The sequence below is a fragment of the Aegilops tauschii genome, chromosome 7 (genome assembly GCF_002575655.3).
Source record: "Aegilops tauschii subsp. strangulata cultivar AL8/78 chromosome 7, Aet v6.0, whole genome shotgun sequence".
In the NCBI taxonomy this organism is placed as follows: domain Eukaryota; kingdom Viridiplantae; phylum Streptophyta; class Magnoliopsida; order Poales; family Poaceae; genus Aegilops; species Aegilops tauschii.
In genome coordinates this window covers 110,222,786-110,247,804 of record NC_053041.3, presented here as the reverse complement: position 1 = coordinate 110,247,804, position 25,019 = coordinate 110,222,786, and the positions used below count along the sequence as shown (strand labels likewise).

Below are 25,019 nucleotides of genomic sequence, written 5' to 3'. Positions count from 1 at the left end.
GACTGCATGTCATGTCCTAAACCGAGTTGCACAAAGAATAAAGAGATAACTCCATTCGAGGAATGGGAGAAGAAAAGATTAAAACTCTCTTATCTACGAACCTGGGGTTGTTTGGCGAAAGTCAATGTGCCAATTCCAAAGAAGCGCAAGCTTGGACCAAAGACCGTGGATTGTGTTTTCCTGAGATATGCTTTTCATAGCATTAGTTATAGATTCTTGGTTGTAAAATCTGAGGTACCTCACATGCATGTCGGTACGATCATAGAGTCGAATGATACGACTTTCTTTGAAGATATCTTTCCCATGAAGGATATGACTACCTCATCTAATCAGGAGATGCCTAGTTTATCAAATCAGGAACCAATTACAATTACCGAACCTGCCATTTCGATGGAACACTTTGAAAGTCCTGTGGAGGAGAACAATGAAGTTCCTACTAGAAGCAAGAGACAGAGGACTGCAAAGTCCTTTGGTGATGATTTTCTTGTGTATCTCATAGATGATACTCCTAGTTCTATTTCAGAGGCCTATGCATCTGAAGATGCTGACTACTGGAAGGAAGTGGTTCGTAGCGAGATGGATTCCATCTTGGCGAATGAAACTTGGAAGATAACTGATCGTCCTTATGGGTGCAAACCTATAGGATGCACATGGGTATTCAAGAAGAAGCTTAGGCCTGATGGTACTATTGAAAAGTACAAGGCCTGACTCGTGGCTAAGGGTTATACCCAAAAGGAAGGTGAAGACTTCTTTGATACTTACTCACCTGTGGCTCGACTGACCACTATTCGAGTTCTACTTTCACTAGCTGCCTTGTAGGAGATATGCCCTAGAGGCAATAATAAATGATATTATTTATCTCCGAGTTTATAATTATGTTTATGTTCCATGCTATAACTGCAATGATTCTCGAGTCTGCAATATCCACGAGGCTCGGAGGAAGACTCATATGCACATGTGGAATAATAAACGGTAAGAAGTATTCCTAGTCTGGCCTCTAAGACTAGCTCAAGTGTTGCATGATGGTTCTGTTTTCCTGGTCATGGGCATGTCTATGCCAGCAATTTTGAGGGCACAATGTTAAGAGAACATTTGTGTTGAATCGACCCGGATTGATGTTATGCTAAGAGATTCATTCGTCACAAGTTAATGGTTTATAACACAGAGATAGTTAATGTTTGCATAATTCCTTAGACCATGAGAGTATCGAGTTTCTTCATGCTTGCTTCATGAACTTTGGGGTTTGTTAAACGTCATCCGTAACTGGATGACTATTACGGCGGCTTACGGGTTCATGGGAAAGTATGTTAAGTAACTTGATAGCTCGAGATTGGGATTTGCTCCTCCGACGATGGAGAGATATACTCGGTCCCTCTCGGTGTTACGGTGTCCATCATCGTCTGGCCAGACACTTTGTGATTTGATCACGGGGATGCCGGAACACGAAACGAGAAAAGAGAACAAAACCGGTAACGAGGTAACTAGCATAGTGGACAAGTTGTTGATCCACGGGAATGCCAACATGTCTCACCTCTGGCATTTGTAACATATCGTGAAGCAACAGGAATAGCACACGACAACTGGAGGTTCACTCGAATATTTATTCGTGTGGGTATAGGGGTCAATATGGGTGTCCACGGCTCCGATGTTGATCATTGATCGGAAGGGGTTCTGGGTCATGTCTATACTTCACCGAACCTATAGGGTCACACGCTTAAGGGTCATCTATCTGCTGAATACTAGACAGGGAGTCTGAGAGAAAATCACCGAAAAAGTTTCGGACACCGAAAAGTTTCGGACAGCGGAATCGTACCGTAGAGAGAGGTCATCGGATAAGTTTCGATGATACCAAAAAGTTGTTTCGGGATACACCATTAAGTCAAATTGGTTTCGGCACATGCCTGATAATTCTTGGAGGATGCCAGAATCATTCTGGAAGCTTTTTGGAATTTTCTGAGATAAAAACCGGAAATGTTCCAGAGCTGCCGGAGCCACTTCAGATGCGTTTCGCAGATGAAAATCACTAAAACCGGAATTGTTTCGGAACGCGTTGAAAATCATTTTAGTGGGTACTGGAAATGTTCTTAGCCCACATAAATATTTTCAGTTCGATCAGACGCTGAAAAATGTCGTCGTGAATAGTGAAAATTAGCTTTATGGTTACTTTATGGAAAGCCACCTTTTGGGGCTTTGCTCCAAAAGATCTTGGGGATGACATGGATGGATAGGAGCCATTTTTTGGGCCCCTCATGGGGGTGTGGCCGGCCACATGGGGTATCCCCCCTTGGGGACCCTCTTGTTGATTGGTTTCACTCCTAGGTCCTTGTGGAAGGACTTCATTCATGTGCATTTTGGGTTTTTTGTGAAACTACCCTACCCCCTTGGGATTTCCTATAAATAGAGATGGAGGGGCAGCCCTCCACACTCATCCCTTGCTCTCATACACATGCCATGCATTATCTGGCTTCTTCTCTCCCTCCCACGAAAAGAGTTTCGTAGAGCCGTAAGGCTGTCTGGGTTCCGGCAGGAACTAGTTCTGGACGGCGAAGCCCTGCCGGATAGATGACACCGTATGTGTGCAACTCTGTAGAGAGATCGTAGTTTCGGTCTTAGTTCGTGAGTGCCTCCCGAAGGGCTGTCCATGTGACCGTCCGAGTTTCGAAGGTCCTCCCGAAGGGCTGTCCGAGTGACCGTTCGAGTTTCGAAGGTCCTCCCGAAGGGCTGTCCGCGACACCGTCCGGGGGGCTATTCGACTGCCTCCCGGTGGGCTGTCTGAGGAGCAGATGAGGGTATACATCCTCGCGGTTGGGAGGTTGTAAATCCTAGCTGCGGGGATCTGCACCGCCGATCGTCATCGACTCTACTTCCCGCTGCGCTACGAGTCGGTAACGAAAAAGATCAAACCATGTATGCAGTCTCCATTGTGGTCCTGGGCTGGTGCGTAGGTCGGAAAATTTTTGTTTTCCGCTGCGTTACCCTACAGTGGCATCATGAGCCGTGCTATGCGTAGATGCAGGTTGCGATCTAGAATACATAGAGATGTATGGGTATTGCATAATATAATTAGGTAGTAGATGAGATCTATTGCTAAAAATTATTTATGCGGGTGACAGATGAAATCTGTTACCCGACGTTCTTGTTACTTCCCTAGAATTTGCGTTTGCTCAATCTCGAGACAGCATGGTGGAATTTGACAAAGTTCTGGCAATCCGTGATCCTGATTGATCATGGAAGTGCTATTAGTTCTTTGGGTTCTGACGTAGTCAAAAGAAAGATGAAATTCGCAGATGAAAGGGCATTGCAGATATGATCTGCACGGGGGTCATGCGTATGACGAAGTTTAGTATGGGGCTCGAGATTTAATTATCTCGTGTTTCATACACCCCGAGATGTTAATCTAGCAACCTAAATAATCATACTTGATGATAAAATGTTGGTAGCTGCAGTTTAAGTCAAAACCTTAGAAGCCACGTAAAATAAATTTTGCATAAACCGATTAGAGGCGTCTAACTTGGTTTTGCAGGATGTGCATGTGATGTGGTATAGCAGTGCTCATACTAATTCGATTATGTATGAGATGACTATATGATGTAATTTGATTAACATGACCTGCGTGTCATGATTCGGCATGATGGCTGGAGCCATATGATTGCACTTTAATGACCTGCGTGTCAACCTTGTTGTAATGCATTATTTTGTTAGCTATAGAGATAGCAATATTATCTGGTGCATCGACAAGGTGGTGGCAATCTTCGCGAAGGTGAACACCGACGCGAATGCCGAAGACGAAGAAATGAAATACTTCTCCGTCAGAAAGGGCTATACCATATCATGCTATTATGAATTGCCTGAGATGTTTATCCCTTATGATGCACCCTTTTTGATTGCGCGGTAGTCGCTTTTTATTAGGGTGATCTCTCACTTAAAATATCAAAGTAGTTAGTGTTCACCCAAGTGTAGCACCGTCTGAAATTCGTATCTTTTCGGGGTGCGCCATGTACACATGAGCACGAACGAATCGAGAGGAATGAGGCGGGTGAGGTCAGACCTCGCAGCAAGATCACTTGGTTGTCTTTGACGTTCAGGCAGGAGAGTCCTGAGCTCGGAACACGCCCATCGAAAGATGAACAAGAATCACATAGAGATGTGATCGGCAAGTTGGCCTACCGATTGAAATTCGTGTCATCAGTGATGAACCCGTCAATGGCATCGAATAGAAATATGGATCTTGAATCACTCTAAATCAATTATGAGAGATATTGATTTGAGTGGGAGCGCACTGTTGAATTAACATGTTTAATTCTCAGTGCAATTAATTATGAACACTGTCTAAGTGTTTCTTGCATAATAGTTGTAGAATAATGGCTCGCATTTCCACCTTCCCTATTAAAATTGAATAGCTGTTAAATATTTGGTTAAAACTTTACGATTGGTAACGTAATATGAGGATTGTCCTCAAAAGTGCCGAGAAGGACTTTGTCCTATCGCATGCTTTCTGTATCCTCCCGCTAATGCTATGGATCATGTGACTCTCGTCCTTCGATCCAAAAGCTAGAATTCTGTTACGGTCAAGTGGAATATGTTTGCTTCCATGAAACCCAAACTTCGAAAGTTGGGATAGTTATATGATATTCATGGAACTGAAAATTATTTTCAGATACAAACAAAGCAATGTTTGTTTGCAAGTATTAGTAAAAGTGTTTACTATGCATTTGACTGTTGGGAAAGGGATCCAGAAGAACGCCTGTCATATAATGAAAGGTGAATAAAACAACAACTTAAAGAGAAAGGAAGTGTCCAAAGGGTGTTAGTATGACTTACACGCCTAGGAAGTCCGGGGCTAATGCCACTCTTAAGTTGGGTGCTTCTTCTGAGAGTAGGAGAAATACTAAAAGTTAAACTGCTAGAAGTATAAAGGCAAAAGGAAAGAAGACTGGAATATCCAGCTCATGTATGAATGTCATACAAGTTTTTGATGTATAGAAGGCTGGTCAAAGATATAGTTCTTGCGAATTATGGTTAAACATGTTAATCACTAATTCTTGGGTATTGTGAGTTCATCACAAAAATGCCCGCTCGATTGCATTCTGTTGCAACTCGATGTAAAAACTACTATGGCCTGAAAGACTAGCTAGAAATGAGGTTAAGGTATACACAGGGAACATAGTAAATGTTACTATACCTTCCATCGTGTATTGCCGTCTGTATTTATTTTCATAATTCATTTAGAGTTTTACAAACTCTATCCCATTGCATAAGGTATCTTGCAAGAAGGTTGTTCATAAGAGAACTTTTTATGTTCGATGTTATGAATAACACAAGGGCCATACTTTCATTATGAATGAGATGTATGTTATGAATATTGATAATAATACAATACCTCTGGGTTTACTTTCATAATTCATTTTAGAGTTTCATACACTCTAGCCCATTGCACAATGTTTGTTGCAAAAGAGTTGTTCATAAAAACAACAATTGTTGTTAAGTATTATGAATAACATAAGGGCCATACTTCCATCATCGATGGGACGTATGTTATGAATATTGAGGGTAATATGATACATCCATAACACTGACGCTAAATGTCGCAAGACTAAAAGAATACCACACAAGTGTGGCACTACATTTGGTCACATTGGAGAAACCCGCATGGAAAATTCCATTATGATGGATTTTGAAGTCTTTTTGATTTTGAATCATCTGACACTTGCAACTTTCCTCCGAAAAGTGAAGTGACTAAAATACCGTTCATAGGCCATAAGGAACGAACAACAAACTTATTAGTGATCATACATTTGATGTGTGTAGTCCGATAAGTGTTGTTAGTGGTAGATTTATTTATCTTCAGAAATGACTCAAGTAGATATATGTATATTTACTTGATGAGACGTAAGTCTGGATCTTTTGAAATCATTCGAAAGGTTCTCAAAAATGAAGTAGAAGTTATTGTAACAAGAAAATTATGTTTCTGCAATTTGATTGCACAAAGGAATATTTGAGTTACATGTTTAGCGAATGTCTGATGAGTTGTGAAAGGGGTTTCATAAACTTGCACCTCCCGGAACACCACTGCAAGTGGAAAGTCCGTGGAGATGTAATCAAACCATTTATGACATGGTAAGGTCAAAGATGACATAAATAAATTTGCCATTATCCCTTTTAAAGTGATGCTTTAGAGACTGCGGCTTTTACACTGAAAAGAGCTACATCGGGTCTATAGAAATGAAGCCATGGTATGGTACGCCCAACCATGTTATATCTTTTCTTAACATTTGGAATATGGGGCTTGTGTAAAAGGTTACAAACCTATTCCAAATCAGACAAGTGCTACTTTGTAGGTTATACCAAAATGTTGGGTATTCCTCCCTCCCTATACCGAGGCAAATAGTTTTGCCGCGAAACGGTGTGCTTTTAAAGAGAATGGTTATTTCAAAAAGGTGAGTGGGAGAATAGTGCAACTCGATGAGATAAACAGTATCTACGTCATCAGATCAAAGGAAAGAGACCTTGGAAGTAATTCCAGAGTTTCCTATTGCGTCTGATACGGAAGTCTCTACAATAAAATGTATGAACTTCGGTCGAACTTGCAGCTGAACCACGTAGGCAAGGCTCGTGCAAAGCTCTCAGGTGCGCAAACGAGATATTGTTGTTAGACAACATTATACCTACGATACACAAGGAAGCGTTGATGGACCCTGACTCCGGAATTGGCTAAATGCCAATACAACCCGAGTTAGTTTCCATATAAGTGATTCAAGATTAAAACCTTGATACACCTTTCGGAAGACTTAGAGTCTAACGAATATTTATGGAACTTAAAACTGATACGGATAAAATGTTTTATCCATAAAGCTCGACTTGTTGAAATAACAAGTTCAAGAGTTGACTACGATGAGGTGGTTTTCATCGTAGCGATGCTTAAAGTCGGTTCGGGTTGAACTAGCAATTAATACATATTTCAATCATGAGATATGAAACATGGATGATAAAAGGATTTCCATCTGATGGAAATGAAAGCTAGGACTTGTATATGATACAGTCCAAAGTAATTTGTCGATCCAGAGGATGCTAGTAGGTATGCAAACTTCAGAGTTCCAGCAATGGACAGAAGAGAGCAAAATGGAGTTGGAATCTTCGTGTTTTGATGAAATGGTCAAAGGGGTTTTGACTTCATCAATGGGTAACGAAGATGCTTGTAATTCAAGAAAGTAAGTGGGAGCGTAATAATATTTCTAAAAACCTTATGTGCTTGGCACATTGGTAATTGGAAATAAATTTCTTGACACAAATTAGGACTTCATTTGAAAATAGTTTTTCGATGAAGTGCTTAGGCTAAATAGCCTCAATATTAGGCATGATGATCTATGGAGATAGATTTACCTAATGGGGCTAAGCAATGAATACATATTGACAAGATGCTAAAACCTTTTAGCATTTAAAACGCCAAGGAGTGATTCTTGCCAAAGTCACATGGAAAGAGTTTTTGCAAGACTCGGCGTCCCAAAACACTGATGAGTAAAATACATGATGCAGATTCCACACACTTTTGTGTTTTGGATTAATCATGTATTCCATGGTATGTAAAACAACCAGATATGTCCGATACTCCCAAGGTGTTACGAGTATGGGTACCAAAGTGATCAAATTACTGATCATGGGACAACAGTGAAAGATGTCACAGAGTACTAGAGTAAATACTGATGACATGGTTTTCTCGCAAGCAGAGATCATGAAGAGTTCGTTGTAAAATGTTACATCGATATAGTCTTCATCTTTTCTCCATGCGATTTTCGATTTAAATTAAGGGTTTTGTGTAACACACAATGTGGTGGCACAGTTAGTTGGAATTTGTTCAAACTAGTTACTGTGGCGAATTCTATAACAAGGGCTAAGTATGTTGACGCTTTAGAAGCGACAAAGAAGATGTTGAATCATATAGTTCATTCATGAACTTAGTATAGTTCCAAGATGGCTTTTGACAATGGGACACTACTGCAGGTAGTTGCTCCATAACTCAGTCTGAGGAATCCAGGTTCGACCTGTGATTCACATACATACAAAGCCAAGTCCACACAAAATATGAATTTTGTGAAAACGTGAAAACGCGAGGACATGCAAAGATACACACGGAACTGAAGTCGTCAGATCCGTTGGACATCAGGCTATACCACAAGCGAAGCATATTTACACTGGTGTGCCACAGGTGTGAAGTGCATTAGCATAAGCTGGATTATTGACTCTAGTGCAAGTGGGAGTCTGTAGGAGATATGCCCTAGAGGCAATAATAAATGATATTATTTATCTCCGAGTTCATAATTATGTTTATGTTCCATGCTATAACTGCAATGATTCTCGAGTCTGCAATATCCACGAGGCTCGGAGGAAGACTCATATGCACATGTGGAATAATAAACGGTAAGAAGTATTCCTAGTCTGGCCTCTAAGACTAGCTCAAGTGTTGCATGATGGTTCTGTTTTCCTGGTCATGGGCATGTCTATGCCAGCAATTTTGAGGGCACAATGTTAAGAGAACATTTGTGTTGAATCGACCCGGATTGATGTTATGCTAAGAGATTCATTCGTCACAAGTTAATGGTTTATAACACAGAGATAGTTAATGTTTGCATAATTCCTTAGACCATGAGAGTATCGAGTTTCTTCATGCTTGCTTCATGAACTTTGGGGTTTGTTAAACGTCATCCGTAACTGGATGACTATTACGGCGGCTTACGGGTTCATGGGAAAGTATGTTAAGTAACTTGATAGCTCGAGATTGGGATTTGCTCCTCCGACGATGGAGAGATATACTCGGGCCCTCTCGGTGTTACGGTGTCCATCATCGTCTGGCCAGACACTTTGTGATTTGATCACGGGGATGCCGGAACATGAAACGAGAAAAGAGAACAAAACCGGTAACGAGGTAACTAGCATAGTGGACAAGTTGTTGATCCACGGGAATGCCAACATGTCTCACCTCGGGTATTTGTAACATATCGCGAAGCAACAGGAATAGCACACGGCAACTGGAGGTTCACTCGAATATTTATTCGTGTGGGTATAGGGGTCAATATGGGTGTCCACGGCTCCGATGTTGATCATTGATCGGAAGGGGTTCCGGGTCATGTCTATACTTCACCGAACCTATAGGGTCACACACTTAAGGGTCATCTATCTGCTGAATACTAGACAGGGAGTCTGAGAGAAAATCACCGAAAAAGTTTCGGACACCGAAAAGTTTCGGACAGCGGAATCGTACCGTAGAGAGAGGTCATCGGATAAGTTTTGATGATACCGAAAAGTTGTTTCGGGATACACCATTAAGTCAAATTGGTTTTGGCACATGCCTGATAATTCTTGGAGGATGCCAGAATCATTCTGGAAGCTTTTTGGAATTTTCTGAGATAAAAACCGGAAATGTTCCAGAGCTGCCGGAGCCACTTCAGATGCGTTTCGCAGATGAAAATCACTAAAACCGGAATTGTTTCGGAACGCGTTGAAAATCATTTTAGTGGGTACTGGAAATGTTCTTAGCCCACATAAATATTTTCAGTTCGATCAGACGCTGAAAAATGTTGTCGTGAATAGTGAAAATTAGCTTTATGGTTACTTTATGGAAAGCCACCTTTTGGGGCTTTGCTCCAAAAGATCTTGGGGATGACATGGATGGATAGGAGCCATTTTTTGGGCCCCTCATGGGGGTGTGGCCGGCCACACGGGGTATCCCCCCTTGGGGACCCTCTTGTTGATTGGTTTCACTCCTAGGTCCTTGTGGAAGGACTTCATTCATGTGCATTTTGGGTTTTTTATGAAACTACCCTACCCCCTTGGGATTTCCTATAAATAGAGGTGGAGGGGCAGCCCTCCACACTCATCCCTTTCTCTCATACACATGCCATGCATTATCTGGCTTCTTCTCTCCCTCCCACGAAAAGAGTTTCGTAGAGCCGTAAGGCTGTCTGGGTTCCGGCAGGAACTAGTTCTGGACGGCGAAGCCCTGCCGGATAGATGACACCGTATGTGTGCAACTCTGTAGAGAGATCGTAGTTTCGGTCTTAATTCGTGAGTGCCTCCCGAAGGGCTGTCCATGTGACCGTCCGAGTTTCGAAGGTCCTCCCGAAGGGCTGTCCGAGTGACCGTTCGAGTTTAGAAGGTCCTCCCGAAGGGCTGTACGCGACACCGTCCGGGGGCTGTTCGACTGCCTCCCGGAGGGCTGTCTGAGGAGCAGATGAGGGTATACATCCTCGCGGTTGGGAGGTTGTAAATCCTAGCTGCGGGGATCTGCACCGCCGATCGTCATCGACTCTACTTCCCGCTGCGCTACGAGTCGGTAACGAAAAAGATCAAACCATGTATGCAGTCTCCATAGTGGTCCTGGGCTGGTGCGTAGGTCGGAAAATTTTTGTTTTCTGCTGCGTTGCCCTACATGCCTCACATGGTCTACTCATTCATCAATCGATGTTAAGACTGCTTTCCTAAATGGAGAGTTCGACGAGGAAATTTATATGTAACAACCAGATGGGTTTGTACTAGATGTTCAGGAAGGAAAAGTGTGCAAGTTGCTGAAGTCTTTGTATGGACTCAAGCAAGCACCCAAACAGTGGCATGAGAAGTTTGAAAGAACTTTAACAGCTGCAGGCTTTGGTGTAAATGAAGCTGACAAATGTGTGTACTATCGCCATGGTGGGGGCGAGGGAGTTATCCTTTGCTTGTATGTTGATGGCATACCGATTTTCGGAACAAATCTGAATGTTATTAAGGAGGTCAAGGATTTCCTATCTCGCTGTTTTGAGATGGAGGATTTAGGAGTGGCTGATGTCATTCTGAACATCAAGTTGTTGAGAGACGATGATGGTGGGATTACATTGCTTCAATCTCACTATGTGGAAAAGATCTTGAGTCGCTTTGGCTATAGTGACTGCAAGCCCTCTCCAACACCATATGATGCTAGCGTGCTGCTTCGAAAGAATCGAAGAATTGCTCGAGATCAATTGAAGTATTCTCATATTATTGGCTCGCTTATGTGCTTAGCCAGTGCTACAAGACCTGACATCTCTTTTGCTGTTAGCAAACTGAGTCGGTTTGTCTCAAAACTAGGAGATGTGCATTGGAAAGCTCTAGAGAGTTTGGCGTTATTTTAAAGGCACTGCGAATTATGGAATTCACTACACTGGGCACCCAAAGGTGCTTGAAGGGTATAGTGACTCAAACTGGATCTCAGATGCTGATGAGATAAAGGCCACGAGCGGATATGTATTCACTCATGGAGGTGGCACTGTTTCTTGGAAGTCTTGCAAGCAGACTATCTTAACGAGGTCAACAATGGAAGCAGAACTCACAGCACTAGATACAGCTACGGTCGAAGCAGATTGGCTTCGCCGGCTCTTGAATGACTTGCCGGTTGTTGAGAAACCTGTACCGGGTATCCTTATGAACTGCGACAATCAAACTGTGATCACGAAAGTGAGCAGCTCAAAGGATAACATGAAGTCATCAATACACGTTCAGAGAAGGTTAAAGTCTGTCAGGAAAATGAGAAACTCCGGAGTTATTGCATTGGATTATATCCAAACGTCTAAGAATCTGGCAGATCCTTTTACTAAGGGTCTATCATGTAATGTGATAGATAATGCATCGAGGGAGATGGGTATGAGACCCACAATATGAGTTGTTCACAGTGGTAACCTATTCTTTGTGATCGGAGTTCCCGTGAATTAGATGTGGAAGACAAGTTGTTGATCAACTGAGAGGAGAGTATCCTTACTATTAATACCACTCCATGAAGATGCAATACTCTCCTAATATGCATGGCAGGTTGATGTATATCTTAATGTGTTCTAAGTGGCTCACTGAAGCAGAGATGTCGTCCTGCAGAACATCATTTGAAGAACGCACCTATATGAGTCTGATTGTTAAACGTCGCAATCTATGAGAGTAGGGTTCTCTCTAGTAAACTCATGAAAGGTCTCGGAGTATGACGCATAAGCTCCACCCGCGGGGAAGACCCACGGTAGCCACGTATCGGTCAAGGCTTTATGTGAAGTTAGATTCGCAGAAAACTTGCAGTTCAAGGCCCAGTCCACTGTCCAAGTTACTTACTAGTGTAGTATAGAGTTCTAGGTGGAAGTTCAACTTAACAGTCTCCACTGTAGTACCGGTATATAAAACAGTGTTTTGGAACCAAAGGCAAATTTTGTGTGCCTCTAGGATCTGGTGGGGGATTGCTGGAATTTTGTCAATTTTGGGCCTAGCCCAATAGCAGTTTCAGAAATTCCTAATAAATCCTAGAGGCACACGCAGCCCATTCGTGCAAGGCAAGAGGTGAAACTAAAGTTTAGTCCCACACTGCTAGTTTAGAGGGAGTTGGACCTCTTTATAAGGGAGGCTCTTTCTCCACATGTATGAGGATGAGAACAAGAGGGACATTCACGCGCGCTCCTCCTCCGCCGCCCGCCTCGCCACGCCACGCCACGCCACGCCACGCCTCGTCACGACGCGCCGCGGGTTGCAGGAACGAGCCAATGTCTAAATTTTTGCCACGCACGACGGGTATACGAAAGGTCACCCGGAAGCTGAAACATTTTTGCTGTAGTGGAGATTGAATACGAACGGCGCACCTCTTCGCCTGCTGTCTGTTCGTTTCGTCTCCCTCGTTCTTTTCAGCTCCCGGCGCAGCCTCTCGCCTCCTTCTCTTGCGCCTATAAAAGGGAGGTCGCTCCTCCCAGAGAGACGCACCAGAACAACATAACCCTCTCGCCTCCAAGTTCCTGACCACTGAGCTACTGACACGATCTTCCCCATCCCGACTTGCGGCGTGCACTGCAGGTCGGGACAGTAGGCCTCTAAACTGCACCTTTTGAGTCCTGTACGGGAGAAGGGTGATAAGGTTTTTGGGGAGCGCTTCGCGCGACTACTGACTTCTTCGTCACGGACGCCCCGGACTCCGACGACTACTTTCCCGACGACGACTTCTTCCCCGACGTCGACAACCTCCTCGACAACATGGCTGGCGAGGACACCAACCCCAAGACCGGTGCATCTGCTCCCGTTCCGTATGTTCTCATACTCTTTCTGTTAGAGGTTCTGTTACAACTTTTTGCTCTAGTGTCTGTTCTAGATGTGTTCGGTTCTAGTTCATATATACATATGCTATTTACCTTCTCTCTGTCGAATCGCATGACTTGTTTTATCTCTGCTATATTAGTCATGCTTTATCTAGTATTTCTGTCAATAAAATCATTTGGTAAATTGCTCGTATTTCCAACAGCTGGTCGTGGAATACTTTGCAGTAGTAGTACAGAAATGAAGCTCATTGTGAGAGGAATATTTCCATGAGAATCCACGCCCAGCCCCGCAGGGTCATGGAATGGAATAGCTTCACACACGATGATTTCTGCACGACATGTGCACGATAGTAGGATCTCACGGTCCTTATTTAGAGAGGAATTTAATCAAACGCTGATAAGCTAGTGTCGTGCATGCATCGGCTGGGAAATCGTCGGCTGCATAGCACTGCTCGTCGTGGAATACTTTCGCCTTGCCGGCCATCGATCCATCTGGTGTGATAGATCATCTAGCAGTTTTGTTCTGTCCAGCTGGTACGTCACTGCTGAAGTTTCTTAAGACATGTATGATGCATAACTCCAGGGTGATGCCCCATATACGTCATTTAGGATCGGATGTAAAAAAAAATAGGTTTGAATGAAGCAGCAGGATCCTCTATAGGAGGCGGGTGCTTGCGGAGAAAAAATATGGCCCGGTGCATAAAGCTGAAAGGGTTAAAGTTAAGAGTAGGGATACATATGTAGTGGGAGTCTACTTTTTATTATTTAATGAGGCTCACTAGTAGTAGTTTGCATTGGGAAAAAAATCAAAGTAAATGTCTCAAATTACTTTTTATCATGGGACATCCGTATCCATATGCCATCATCAACGTCATTGTACATGCCCTTTCTCAACCTTCGCCGTTGGTCCAGACTCTGTAGTTACGTCATGTGCAGTTGTGCACAGCAAAATGACCGGGAACATTTACATAGGATCTCCGTGATGCCCATGCATGCGCAAGCGCTTACCTCCTTCGCTCATTCATGTCATCAAGGTATATCAAAAACGATTATTGGTCAATGCTCTCCTTATTTTCCTGTAGTTTTGGTCCCTCTCTGCTTCTCGCCAGCAACATTCTACCTGACACGACGAGACTGGGACAGCCGAAGCTCGCATGAAAGCACTCGCGTACGACGTGAGTATTTATTTTAAGGGAAATGTAGCTAGCGAGCGACGTTGGCGAATCTAACTAAGATCGGTCTGGCCCAGCAGTCTGCATACGCAGCTGTGTTGGATCCACGGTGTTCTTCCCTTGAGAGTCTAGCCACTGCATGCATGCAACCATCGTTTGAACTTTGAACCGTCGTGTATGTCACGTGCCACGCGCCGCTATACTAACTGGCTGTTGGAATCCTCGCAGCTGGGCTTTACTAATTTGGTAACCTTAAAGAAATGTTTTATTTTACATTGTTTGTTCTAAGGTTGCTTAGCACATACACCATGTTTTTTTTTTGGTATGGTTATTTGTACATCCGTTGAAGCAACAGACTTGACCATTGACCTAAGCGAGTTAAGCATCTAAGGACATCTTCAACGTTGTCCATCGAAACATAGCCAAACATCCGAACAATATGATCTGAACACTTTATGTCATCCAAAGCCGTGCATCAAAGTCCATGGACCGGTACACACGTCCAAATTCCCGCAAAACGGAAGCAAAGCCAGGGGAGGTTTGCGGACGTCTGTAGCAGCTACGTAGGCGTTCCGACACCCCCAGCCCACACAAAACCCCCACTTAGAGCCACACTTTTCTCACTCCGCCCCATTGCCCTACGTAGGTGTCTGATGTCGCCGCTGTACCACCCACTCCGTCGCCTAGGCCTTGCCAGACCTTCCGCAGTCCACCCAGGCGCCAGCCCCGACTTGCCTACGCCTTCCACCCCTGGTCCGGACGCTGCTCAGGTGTCGTCTGCCCCTGCACATTGCCGTCCACAGCGGGCACCACGCCCCGCAAGTGTTTTCCCAATGCCATAGCCAATTTATTAACATTTTTGTTGTTTATTTGAAGCAAACATGATGGATTCAGCCATAGAGTACTTCTACGCCGAGTTCAAGGATCCATCCTCGTCAGATGAGGATGAAATGGTGATGATGCAAGCGGTTGTTGAATATGTGGAATGCGCGGACGACCATGTTCTCAGTTTAAAGAGATCAATCAAGGGGCATCGATCGAGTGTTGAATCAGGGCACGGGGACATATGACGCCGATGGACGACTACTTAGTCCCTGATGCGTTATTCGAGTCCTTTTTCCGCCATCGATTCTGGATGAGCCGAATTGTGTTCGATCGCTGCTACAATGGTGTCTGTGTGTATGATGACTACTTCATCTTGATAAGAAGGATGTCGTTGCAAACATTGGATTCTCTAGCTACCAGAAGTGCACAGTTGCACGGAGGATGCTTGCCTATCGCATGGCGGTAGATTCGTGGGAGGAGTACCTCCGGATATTCGAAACCACATGTCTTCGCCATGGTCAGGTTTGCTATGGCAGTGGTCAAGGTGTTTGGACAGGAATACTTGAGAGAACCAACTGCGGAAAACACTGCACTATCAAAAAGCAAGAGGGTGACCAGGCATGCTCGGATTCCTGGATTGCATGCGCTAGCAATGGAAGAATTACACATATGCTCTCCAAGTGCAATATCAGGTCCATCACAAAGCCCACCATCATTCTTGAGACAATTGTATCACAAGAGCTTTTAATTTGACACTCTTTCTTTGGGATGTCCGGGTCTCACAATGACATTGACGTATTGTAGTAGTCTCTATTGTTTGCAAGGTTGTCTGCGGGGGAAGCCCCTTCGTGCAACTATACTATCGATGGTTATGATGACAACATGGCCTATTATCTTTGTGATGATATCTATCCTTGGTGGACGACCTTCTTCAACACCATCTATGATCCAAGGGGTAAGAAAAAGATCTTACTTTGGCTAAGGACAAGAAGGATCTGGAAAGGATGCCGAGATGGCATTTGGAGTGCTCCATGACCATTTTGCAGTTGTTCAAGAACCTGCAAACATATGGGATCTATAGACGTTGTGGGAGGTGATAACAACTTGTGTGATCGTGCAGAATATGATTAGATTGTGGAGGATGAGAGTGGCAGAGTTCACCACTGTCTAAAATTTGAGCGTATGGGTGATTCTATCCAACTTCCAGAGCATAATCCGATGACATTTGATGATTTTATCCAAGTGCATCAACAGATTCGCCATCGAGCATATTTGGTTCCTCTCGTTTTCCTCCCCTAACCCTAAATGGCAAGGGCAAAAACCTTTCCCTCCAGACTTCAGTGGCGAGCCCTGGATTCACCTCCCCTCTGCCTGCCGCTCCCGCAGCCGGTGGCGAGGAGGGGAATCCCTGTGCCTCTGCTCCGTTTAGTAGTTTAGGTTAGAGCTTTTTAGTCCTCGCAGGTGCGACACTTGGGTGGATAGCGACAATTCTTCTTTGAGTTAGTCTTCTAGGCTCCGATCCTCCTTGAGTTCGCTCGTATGGACGTAGTCGATGGAGCTGCGGCATAGATTCTTGCCGTCTTCTTGGTGCGGTGAGGTTAGAGTTTCTCGTCATGTGACGAGATTTGATGTCAGGTGCTTCAGATCTATGCAAGGTTTCAACGGCGATGACTACGGCTCCAGGGCGCTGGTCCCTAGTGGCACACACACGAAGACTTTCCAGCTATCATCGACAAAGTCAAGCCGGCTCCGGTAGGGGAGCGGCGACAGCAGTGCGTCGGCAGCTCGTTCTAGCAGTAGTAGTGGTTGTTCGGTGGTCTTTGAATCTCAATGTAATTTTTAATTAACTTTGAGATGCTTTGTACTTTCAGTGAACTTTTATAATAGATTTGATGTTTTTCGCAAAAAAAAAAAAAGATTCGCCATCAGGCAACTCATGAGCAGTTTCCAAAAAAAAATCTTGTTGAGCATTTGTGGGTGATTTCAAAGGAAAACTAAAAAATGTGTCCAAACAAGTTGAATTCAAATCTAAATTGTTTTATTGAAAAATTTCATGTTTAGATTGTAATGCTTATATTTAAATTATTGTTGCATTGGAATATTTACATAACTTATTATGGACAAATGATGATATTTATTTTTAATTAGTTGAAGCCGCCCTCTGTTCCTTGTCCATAAAGTTTGGGGTGTCTATTTTGATGGACATTGTTGGAGATGCCCTAAGGACCCAGGAAGAAACGGATGCCTAGAGGTATAGAGGTATAGTATTGGCTAGCTGCCGGAAGTGCCCAGGAAGTTTCACCACATGACATTATTTATCCCTGCCCCTACGTCAACGCGGTGCGGTACGTATACACGGATAATGTATGTACATATATCATTCCCGGCGAGTATATATACATGTATGTATGTACACTTGTCACTTACGGTCCACGGTAAACCAACTCATCAACAGTTAGTAGCTAGTGATACTTCAGCCACGCGCATGGAGTGGCCAACAAGGCGCCTGCTCGTAGTCCTCTACCTCTTGCTTTGGACCAGCGCCGTCGCCGTTGGGTCGCCAGCGGCATCGGCGCCGGAGCCAGTGGGGGTGGGCGTGGTGCTGGACCTGACGAGCGACGTGGGGAGGAAGACCCTCGCCTGCATTTCCAAGGCGTTGGACGACTTCAACGCTGGCCCGTACGCCAGCTACGGTGCCGCGCCGGTGATCAAGCTGCGCGTGATGGACTCGAGCGGGGATCTGGCCACTGCGGCGCATGCTGGTAATATAATTAACCGTTAATTGTACTTATCATTACCTCTTTACGTTTGTTTAATTACTAGCACATATGCCTGTGCGTTACAACGGGAGAAATTATTGTGCCCACTGTCCATCGAAACGACCATCATCATGGCATAATAACATCCAAGAGTGCCACCTAAATATGTTTGTGCGTTGCAATGGCAGAAAAAATCACCTCACTCTCCTATCACAGTAAGCAAGTGATGATTTGAGACTAAACACAACCTAAAACATAAGCGATGATTTGATTTATGATACACATCAATTATTTCCAGATGAATAAAAATTGGGTGCTTTCACCATCTTTGCAAAAGGCTACTCTGCATGACTATTCAACAATCAATACTATAGAAAAGCTAACTTTGATTGATCAATGTGAGCTTGCATGGGTAGTTGTTCAATTACTCCTTTGTATATACCAAGATATGCAAATTAGCATAAGTAAGTATCAGTTTTCCTGGAAGCACGATAAAAATAATAATATGATTTTGGCCTTGAAGATGAACAAAAAAAGTAATTCTCCTTGAAGATGAACAAAGAAAGGTAACATGCATGCTAATCTGCATTGCACTGAGAGGATCCCCTTGCAAAATATTTCTCTAGCACACTTCGAGTTATGCAAAATCCATATCATGTCAGATAGAAATACATGAGCCGGCGAAAAAAAACAGAATTGTAGAAATATGAAAATACCTCATTTTCTCCTCTTTGTAGATCAGTTACTTATTGTGTAGTCAGTTTAGCTATGAAAACCTGATGCATGGACGCTCGGCTAGGAAAAGAAGAAAATAAAAAAATCAAGCAGCTATTAATAAAAGATTAACTTGACTCATTGAAGCTAGGGTTGTGCACCTGCAAGTTCTCATGGAGCAATTAATCAAGCCATGTAGTCGCCGCCGGATCGATCCACCAGCCTGCTTAAACATGTACTCATGTGTTTAGCTGGGAAAGAATCAAGCTAGCCGGCACCCGGCAACTTGTAGTTAGTTCGGACTTTCATGTATATATTTTTTGGGTAACATGTGGCCGGCCACTTAGCTTTTGTTTCAATTAAGTTTCCTTTATAGGTATGTTCTGATTTTATTTGTATTGTCCCGGTTTTCTTTGTTTGCACGTATGTTTATTAAACGAACAAAACTTAAAAATTAGTGCACGTAAAAGTGCTCAAAACGGAACGAAACAAAGCGGAACCAAACCAAGAATATCTATTTCTTTTAATAGTAGGTATAGATTATTCCTTTGAAGTCAATTTGACTTGACATGCTAACTTCAAGCATTGTGAATGAATACGTAGCATCCACAAGAGTATGGGTGTGGGTCAATGTACTCGGAGCCTCGCTACTATACAAGTCACTTATGGCTATAAAGATTATAAGAGTCGACTTAGAAAGGTGTTTGTAAAAACTGGTCGGTTTTTGCGTAAGCACTCCTGCTTATCGCTACTACAAAAAGGAAGTTTATTGATTTCGCTTTCATCATTTCTGCCTCTCCCATTGATACATCCCCCCCCCCCCCCCCCCCCCCGCCCCCGCCGCTTTATTTTTCCAAACCATGCGATAATCCTTTTTTTTCAAACTGACCTCAACTCCTCATTTCTAGGGAAAGAAATCCCTTGTAAAGCAAGCAACAAGAATCAAATAAATCACAATAGCAAGAATCACTTGCAATCAAACAACAAAATCAAATCACATAGTTGTTCGTACACAATCTCAATCACACATCATATCTTTCCTTACCTTTGCCTATGGATTTTCTCCCCACAACATATCTTAATCTCAACCTAATAAAAAAATCTATGTTGGACCACTAGAATAAAGTTGTCCATTGCAACACACGGGTATTTAGCTAGTTTTTATAGGAGAGGTGCCTAACTAAGGGTTTGTGGCCAGTGCTTAAGAAAAACTCGGTTCCTTTTCATAGGCACCTCTCTAAGCACCTTATATATGGCCTTAGCAAGCAAATCAGTCTAAAGCTATATAAACTGTTACAGAAAAATATTTTTCTTTATTTATAGAATATATTAGGGACATGTCCCCCCAACTAGTATTAGAAGACATGTGCATATATGCAAAACGTGACCTCATCGTGATGATACTAATTACTACATTTAAAATTCAAAAATTATTTATTGCTTAAAACATTAATACAATTAATGATATGTGTTTCGCCTTGAGTTCCCCTCGATGAGAGCTTCAAAATAACATCTCCATTTGCTATTTCTAGACCTTTTTTGTCATAAACATCTAACAGGTTATAAGAACATGACTATCATGTTAGTGCTGAACTCTTACAACCCTAATAGTTTGCGGTTACTTGGTAGTAATAATTTAGTAATTTGCAAGTATTACCAATTCCAGAATGTAATTATTGAAGTGTTACCAATAAACTAAATGATACCCCGCGTTGGGTGGGAATTGGCTGCAATATACCTCAATGAGAATTAGTTGTATGCAACATGAATATTTGAATTAACAATATGTTGACTGAAACTGCAAATATATATATGATTTTTTGTATTTGATTATTGTATAGTTATAAAGTATTTATTGAATATAAGTAGCATAATAGAGTGGAAAGTCTTTTCCCATGCATAACTGCATGTTGAGGTGGACCTTTTCCTATGTATTTTGTATGTTGATGTGGCATATTAACATAAATAGGTTAGTAGATCACCTCTTTAATTATACCATATAGGAAAGAGACGGTATGAGACTATAGAAATATACTATCAGGTAATTCTTACATAGGGGTGTGGGGTTGACATATTACTACTCGTAACCAAGTGACTATGGTAGCAAAGTGGATGTGTTTATCTATATCCTTCTAAGCAAGTAACAATAACCTAGAAACTACTGACAAAAAAATTACTGAAACATATCAACATGAGATTTAATTTGAAATATTTTCTTTAAAGCAACGGTGAAAAATGATCATCAATCAGAGAGAATTTGTTGATATCATCCATGTGAGTCTTGCTTTTGCTTATGGGAGAGTGCATCAATGTGTTGTTTTGTGGACAGAATTTGGATGGGCACATGCCGCCAATGGACATGTCTTCTTTTAACAACAAGTTAATTCAATGAGATTAAATTTTGAAACTCCCACAAAATGTGATGAGTTTTAAATTGACTGCAGAAATAATACCCATATGGTTGAAATCATGATAGTCTGAAATATTCAAGTTATCCTAGTCAGTTTTGTGAAAAAACCTGATTTCAATAAACTATATCTGGTTTCTTTGTTAAGAATTGCTAGGCCTTCTTCTTTTTAGAAAAAAAAAGGAAGAAGTGCCCCAGCCACTGTATAGATTGATGCACACATCCATCTTTTGTTCCAACACCAAGTTGTAAAAAAGGTACATCAAGGTTATGACAACCAAAAGGCAATAACATTACGTGAGACACTCAAATTAAAAGCTCTTAGTGCCAACTTCAATTCCATCGCGTGATTAATCAACACATTTAAAAACCAACAGAAACCTTAACCAGCCCATTTACACCACCGCCTTGTCCCCCCTTCTCCCTCAGGATGTATCTCGCCAACTCCCGACTCGTTGAATTCCTACCAGCACCAACCACACTCTCCCACTCACACCTCCCTCCATATGCCATCGCCTCTACCTCATCCCCAATTCTTATGACTTCCACCTGATCCGTTTGATCAACCACCACTATCTCATACCAGTTTTCTTCCTCCTACAACACTGCATCAAAAGTGTACTGCAAGGCCAATGTTGTGTTCCACTATGTAATGTACAACGGAAAGGTGCATGGGGCCAACTTCCGCACGCGTGTCTCAACTAAGACGAAGGTGAGGGAGTATGAGGAGTGACTTCTCTTCTTATTTAGAGTGACAACGGTGTGCTCTATGTGGCATGTGATAACAAGGATAGAGGCATTGTCTGGATGGAGGCGACAATGGTGGCTCAGACTATAGCAGGACGATAGTTTCAATCGAATATGATATTGAATGTTTGTGCCAACTTAATAGTGTCAACCAAATGAGATACTAATTTTAGCATACAAATACAAAACTGAATGATTGTATGCCTGTTAAAAAACAGACAGGTTGGACCAAAAGCCAATCGAGTCGCTAGTCTACAAGACACCACATTCTCGAATGTCCTGGTGCTTTTTCAGTCACAACTTTCTTTCCCAGCACTTTCCATGTGCCGAAATGCCAACTCCATCATAGTCAGTGGACGTAAAACTCTAAATTGATGGAGAAGGGTTGTTAATATATTTTAAAAATACCCCATATGTTGAGGCTCCACTGATTAATTGCATGTTGGTCAGGTCTTGGCTCTTCTACCATACTGAATTGTGTGACAACCTAGTTCATAAAAAAATTTGAACGGATGGACAATGGAGGGCATTGCATTCCTGCATAACATCTAGGCACCACTATTCATCCATCATACGACCTGCTACCCAACGGCTAAGGCCTCACGAAATAATATCCCCGTTGACCCAACCATGTGGCCATGGCCCCATCTTTATCGCAAATATCTCCTAGAACACCTCTAAATTCGCTCACAAGGTACCCTTTCTCGTGGGCTTGTGGATCCTCCCCCTCACAACATCCATGAGCATGACCCCGCCTCCACTGGTTCGACACATAACAACATGCCAAAAATATACTGTTTCTAATATGCGGAAGTTAGGAGGTCATGGAGGATATCTGAAGCTATTGCACACCATATGGCACTTCTAATCCCTAATTTGATGTGAAGTTTCATGGAGCAATGCAATAAGTACACCTATTTTCATGGCTAATTATTGTGAGATTTCTAGAAATTGCTTGGCTAATTTTTTCATGTCTATGAGTTTTGCAGCCGAGGAGCTGATCAAGAATGCCCGAGTGCAAACCATCATTTGGGGTCCTCGGACACTGATTAAAGTAGATCACATAGCTCATCTATGCCACGAGAACCACATTCCAGTTATCTCCTTCTCTGCTATTTCCCCAAAAATGTGCGCCTTCTGGCTAGAAGATCATATTGTGGCTTCCGGAGACCATGACAAGATTGGATTTACACTTGGAAGTGATAATATAACATTTCTTAGTCCAAAAACTAATACAAGAAATGCCCGAAAGCTAGATACAAGAAAGACAAAGAAGATATGCAAAGGTCAGACGAAGCTCAAGATCGGCGTGCCACAAAAAGAAGGTTTTCAAGTTTTTGTGAATGTTATTGATCCTATTTCCAAGAAACAAAACATCACCGGCTATAGCATTGATATCTTTGAGGCTGCTATGAGGAATTTACATCCTCTCCCATGCTATAAATTTATTGTTTTCAACGGTACCTATGATGAGCTAGTAGGCAACGTGTCTTTGGGGGTGAGGCTTACTCTTGCTCACCCGCATCCCAATTTTTTTTATGAGTATTCATTTGTTAATATTACAGTTTCTTAAACCTAGATAAAATTTTAATCTCAACTAAATTTTTGCGTGATGAATAGGTGTATGATGGTGCAGTGGGAGATGTGACGATAACCGCGGAGCGAGTCGCTAGCACAGACTTTACAATGCCATACACACAATCTGGTGTGTCTATGCTTGTGCCCTCCGAGGATGAGCCAGAAACAATCCGTTGGACATTTATAAAGCCACTAAGTGGGAAGCTTTGGTTAGCAACCATGGTATTCTTCCTCTATACTGGATTTGTTGTGTGGATGATCGAATTGCCCAGAAATCAAGAGTACCAAGGATCAAGTTTGAGACAGTGTAGCACTGCCCTCTACTTCGTTTTCTCCACTTTGACGTTTTCTCATGGTCAGCACCTCAAGCTTAAACTTCGTGATCACATTCGACGCCTATCCTGATTAGTTTCTTACCACATATCTAAGGTAATATAACATATTTGTTATTCCATCCACAGGCCAAAGTATTAGAAGCCCCTTGTCAAAAGTTGTTGTGGTGATATGGTGCTTTGTAGTGCTGATTCTAGTACAGAGCTACACAGCAAGTTTGTCATCTATTCTTACTGCAAAGAGGCTCCGACCTTGGGTAACAAATCTGGAGCAACTCCGGCGTAATGGTGATTTTGTAGGATACCAAGATGGCTCATTTGTGAGATCCTTCTTGATGAATCATAATATCAGTGAAAGTAAGCTAAGGAACTACAAGAAAAAGGAGGAATATGCTACTGCTTTGAGAAAGGGGTCCATGAATGGAGGTGTGTCAGCTATCATTGATGAGATCCCCTATTTAACATCTTTCCTCGCTGATCATCGATACAAAAATGACTTTAAGATGCTTGGGTGCATATACAAGACTCCTGGATTTGGTTTTGTAAGCAACTCAACCTAATGCTTTGGTTTATTTCTGAATTTTTTTTCCTGCAGTGCTACACTACATCATGAGGACGAAATTAAGTTGATAATTAACATCATGTTTTTATCCTCAGGCATTCCGTCTAAGTTCTCCACTAGTGCGTAACCTTTCAACTGCCATCTTGCACCTTGAGGGAGGGGATGAGGGCTCACAAATTGAAGAGAAATGGTTCGGCACAACTTCACCGCCAATGGGTGTTGGTGCAGTCCCCGACGCTGATTCTGCACCTCTCACACTACAAAACTTTTCTGGTCTCTTTGTCATCACAGGATCCATTTCAACTCTCATGTTGCTGATAAGCATTGTGAGATTGGTTTGTGCCAGATGCATCAAGTTGGGAAAGGCGGACGTGGAAATCATTAGCTACGATTTTGTGGATGATGGTACGTTACAAAATGTCATGGGAAATAACCCCAACCCTGGTCAACAACACATCCAGGAGGCTAGCACTGATGATTCCCCAGGCATCCACGAAAGCGGCGAAAATGATGGCGATGTAGAGGCTAACCAAGTGCACTAGATTGTTATGCATGATGGGCATGTGCATGCAGAACACACTTAGCTTTAGATGATCAATGTCTGAGATGGATTTGTTAGGGGAGAACCAAATGTCCATGAGTGCTTTGATGAGTGGCGTGCATATCTTCTCTTTAGATTGGCATTTCCTATGTTTGTGAAGCAACCTTCTAGAAGTTCTCTAGTTGTATAGTAAAAATATGATCATTTAGACATAGCTCTGCTTTTGGTCTGTAAGATGTAACGTTGATTCATGTGAGGCAAGTAAGTTTCTGATTTTGGGGGACATGTCTATTTCTCAATGGATGTAGTCTACACCTTCAT

General features: G+C 42.6%; 1 protein-coding gene across 1 annotated transcript; it reads left to right on the top strand.

Moving 5' to 3' along the window:
• Positions 1 to 17,543: 17,543 nt before the first annotated feature.
• Positions 17,544 to 24,699, top strand: LOC109744656 (glutamate receptor 2.8-like). The gene is made up of 5 exons (XM_020303813.1): positions 17,544 to 17,820; positions 22,675 to 23,183; positions 23,306 to 23,618; positions 23,725 to 24,137; positions 24,253 to 24,699. Exons 1-5 carry the CDS (start codon positions 17,544 to 17,546, stop codon positions 24,697 to 24,699), a joined length of 1,959 nt encoding a protein of 652 aa, XP_020159402.1.
• The last annotated feature ends 320 nt before the right edge of the window (positions 24,700 to 25,019 follow it).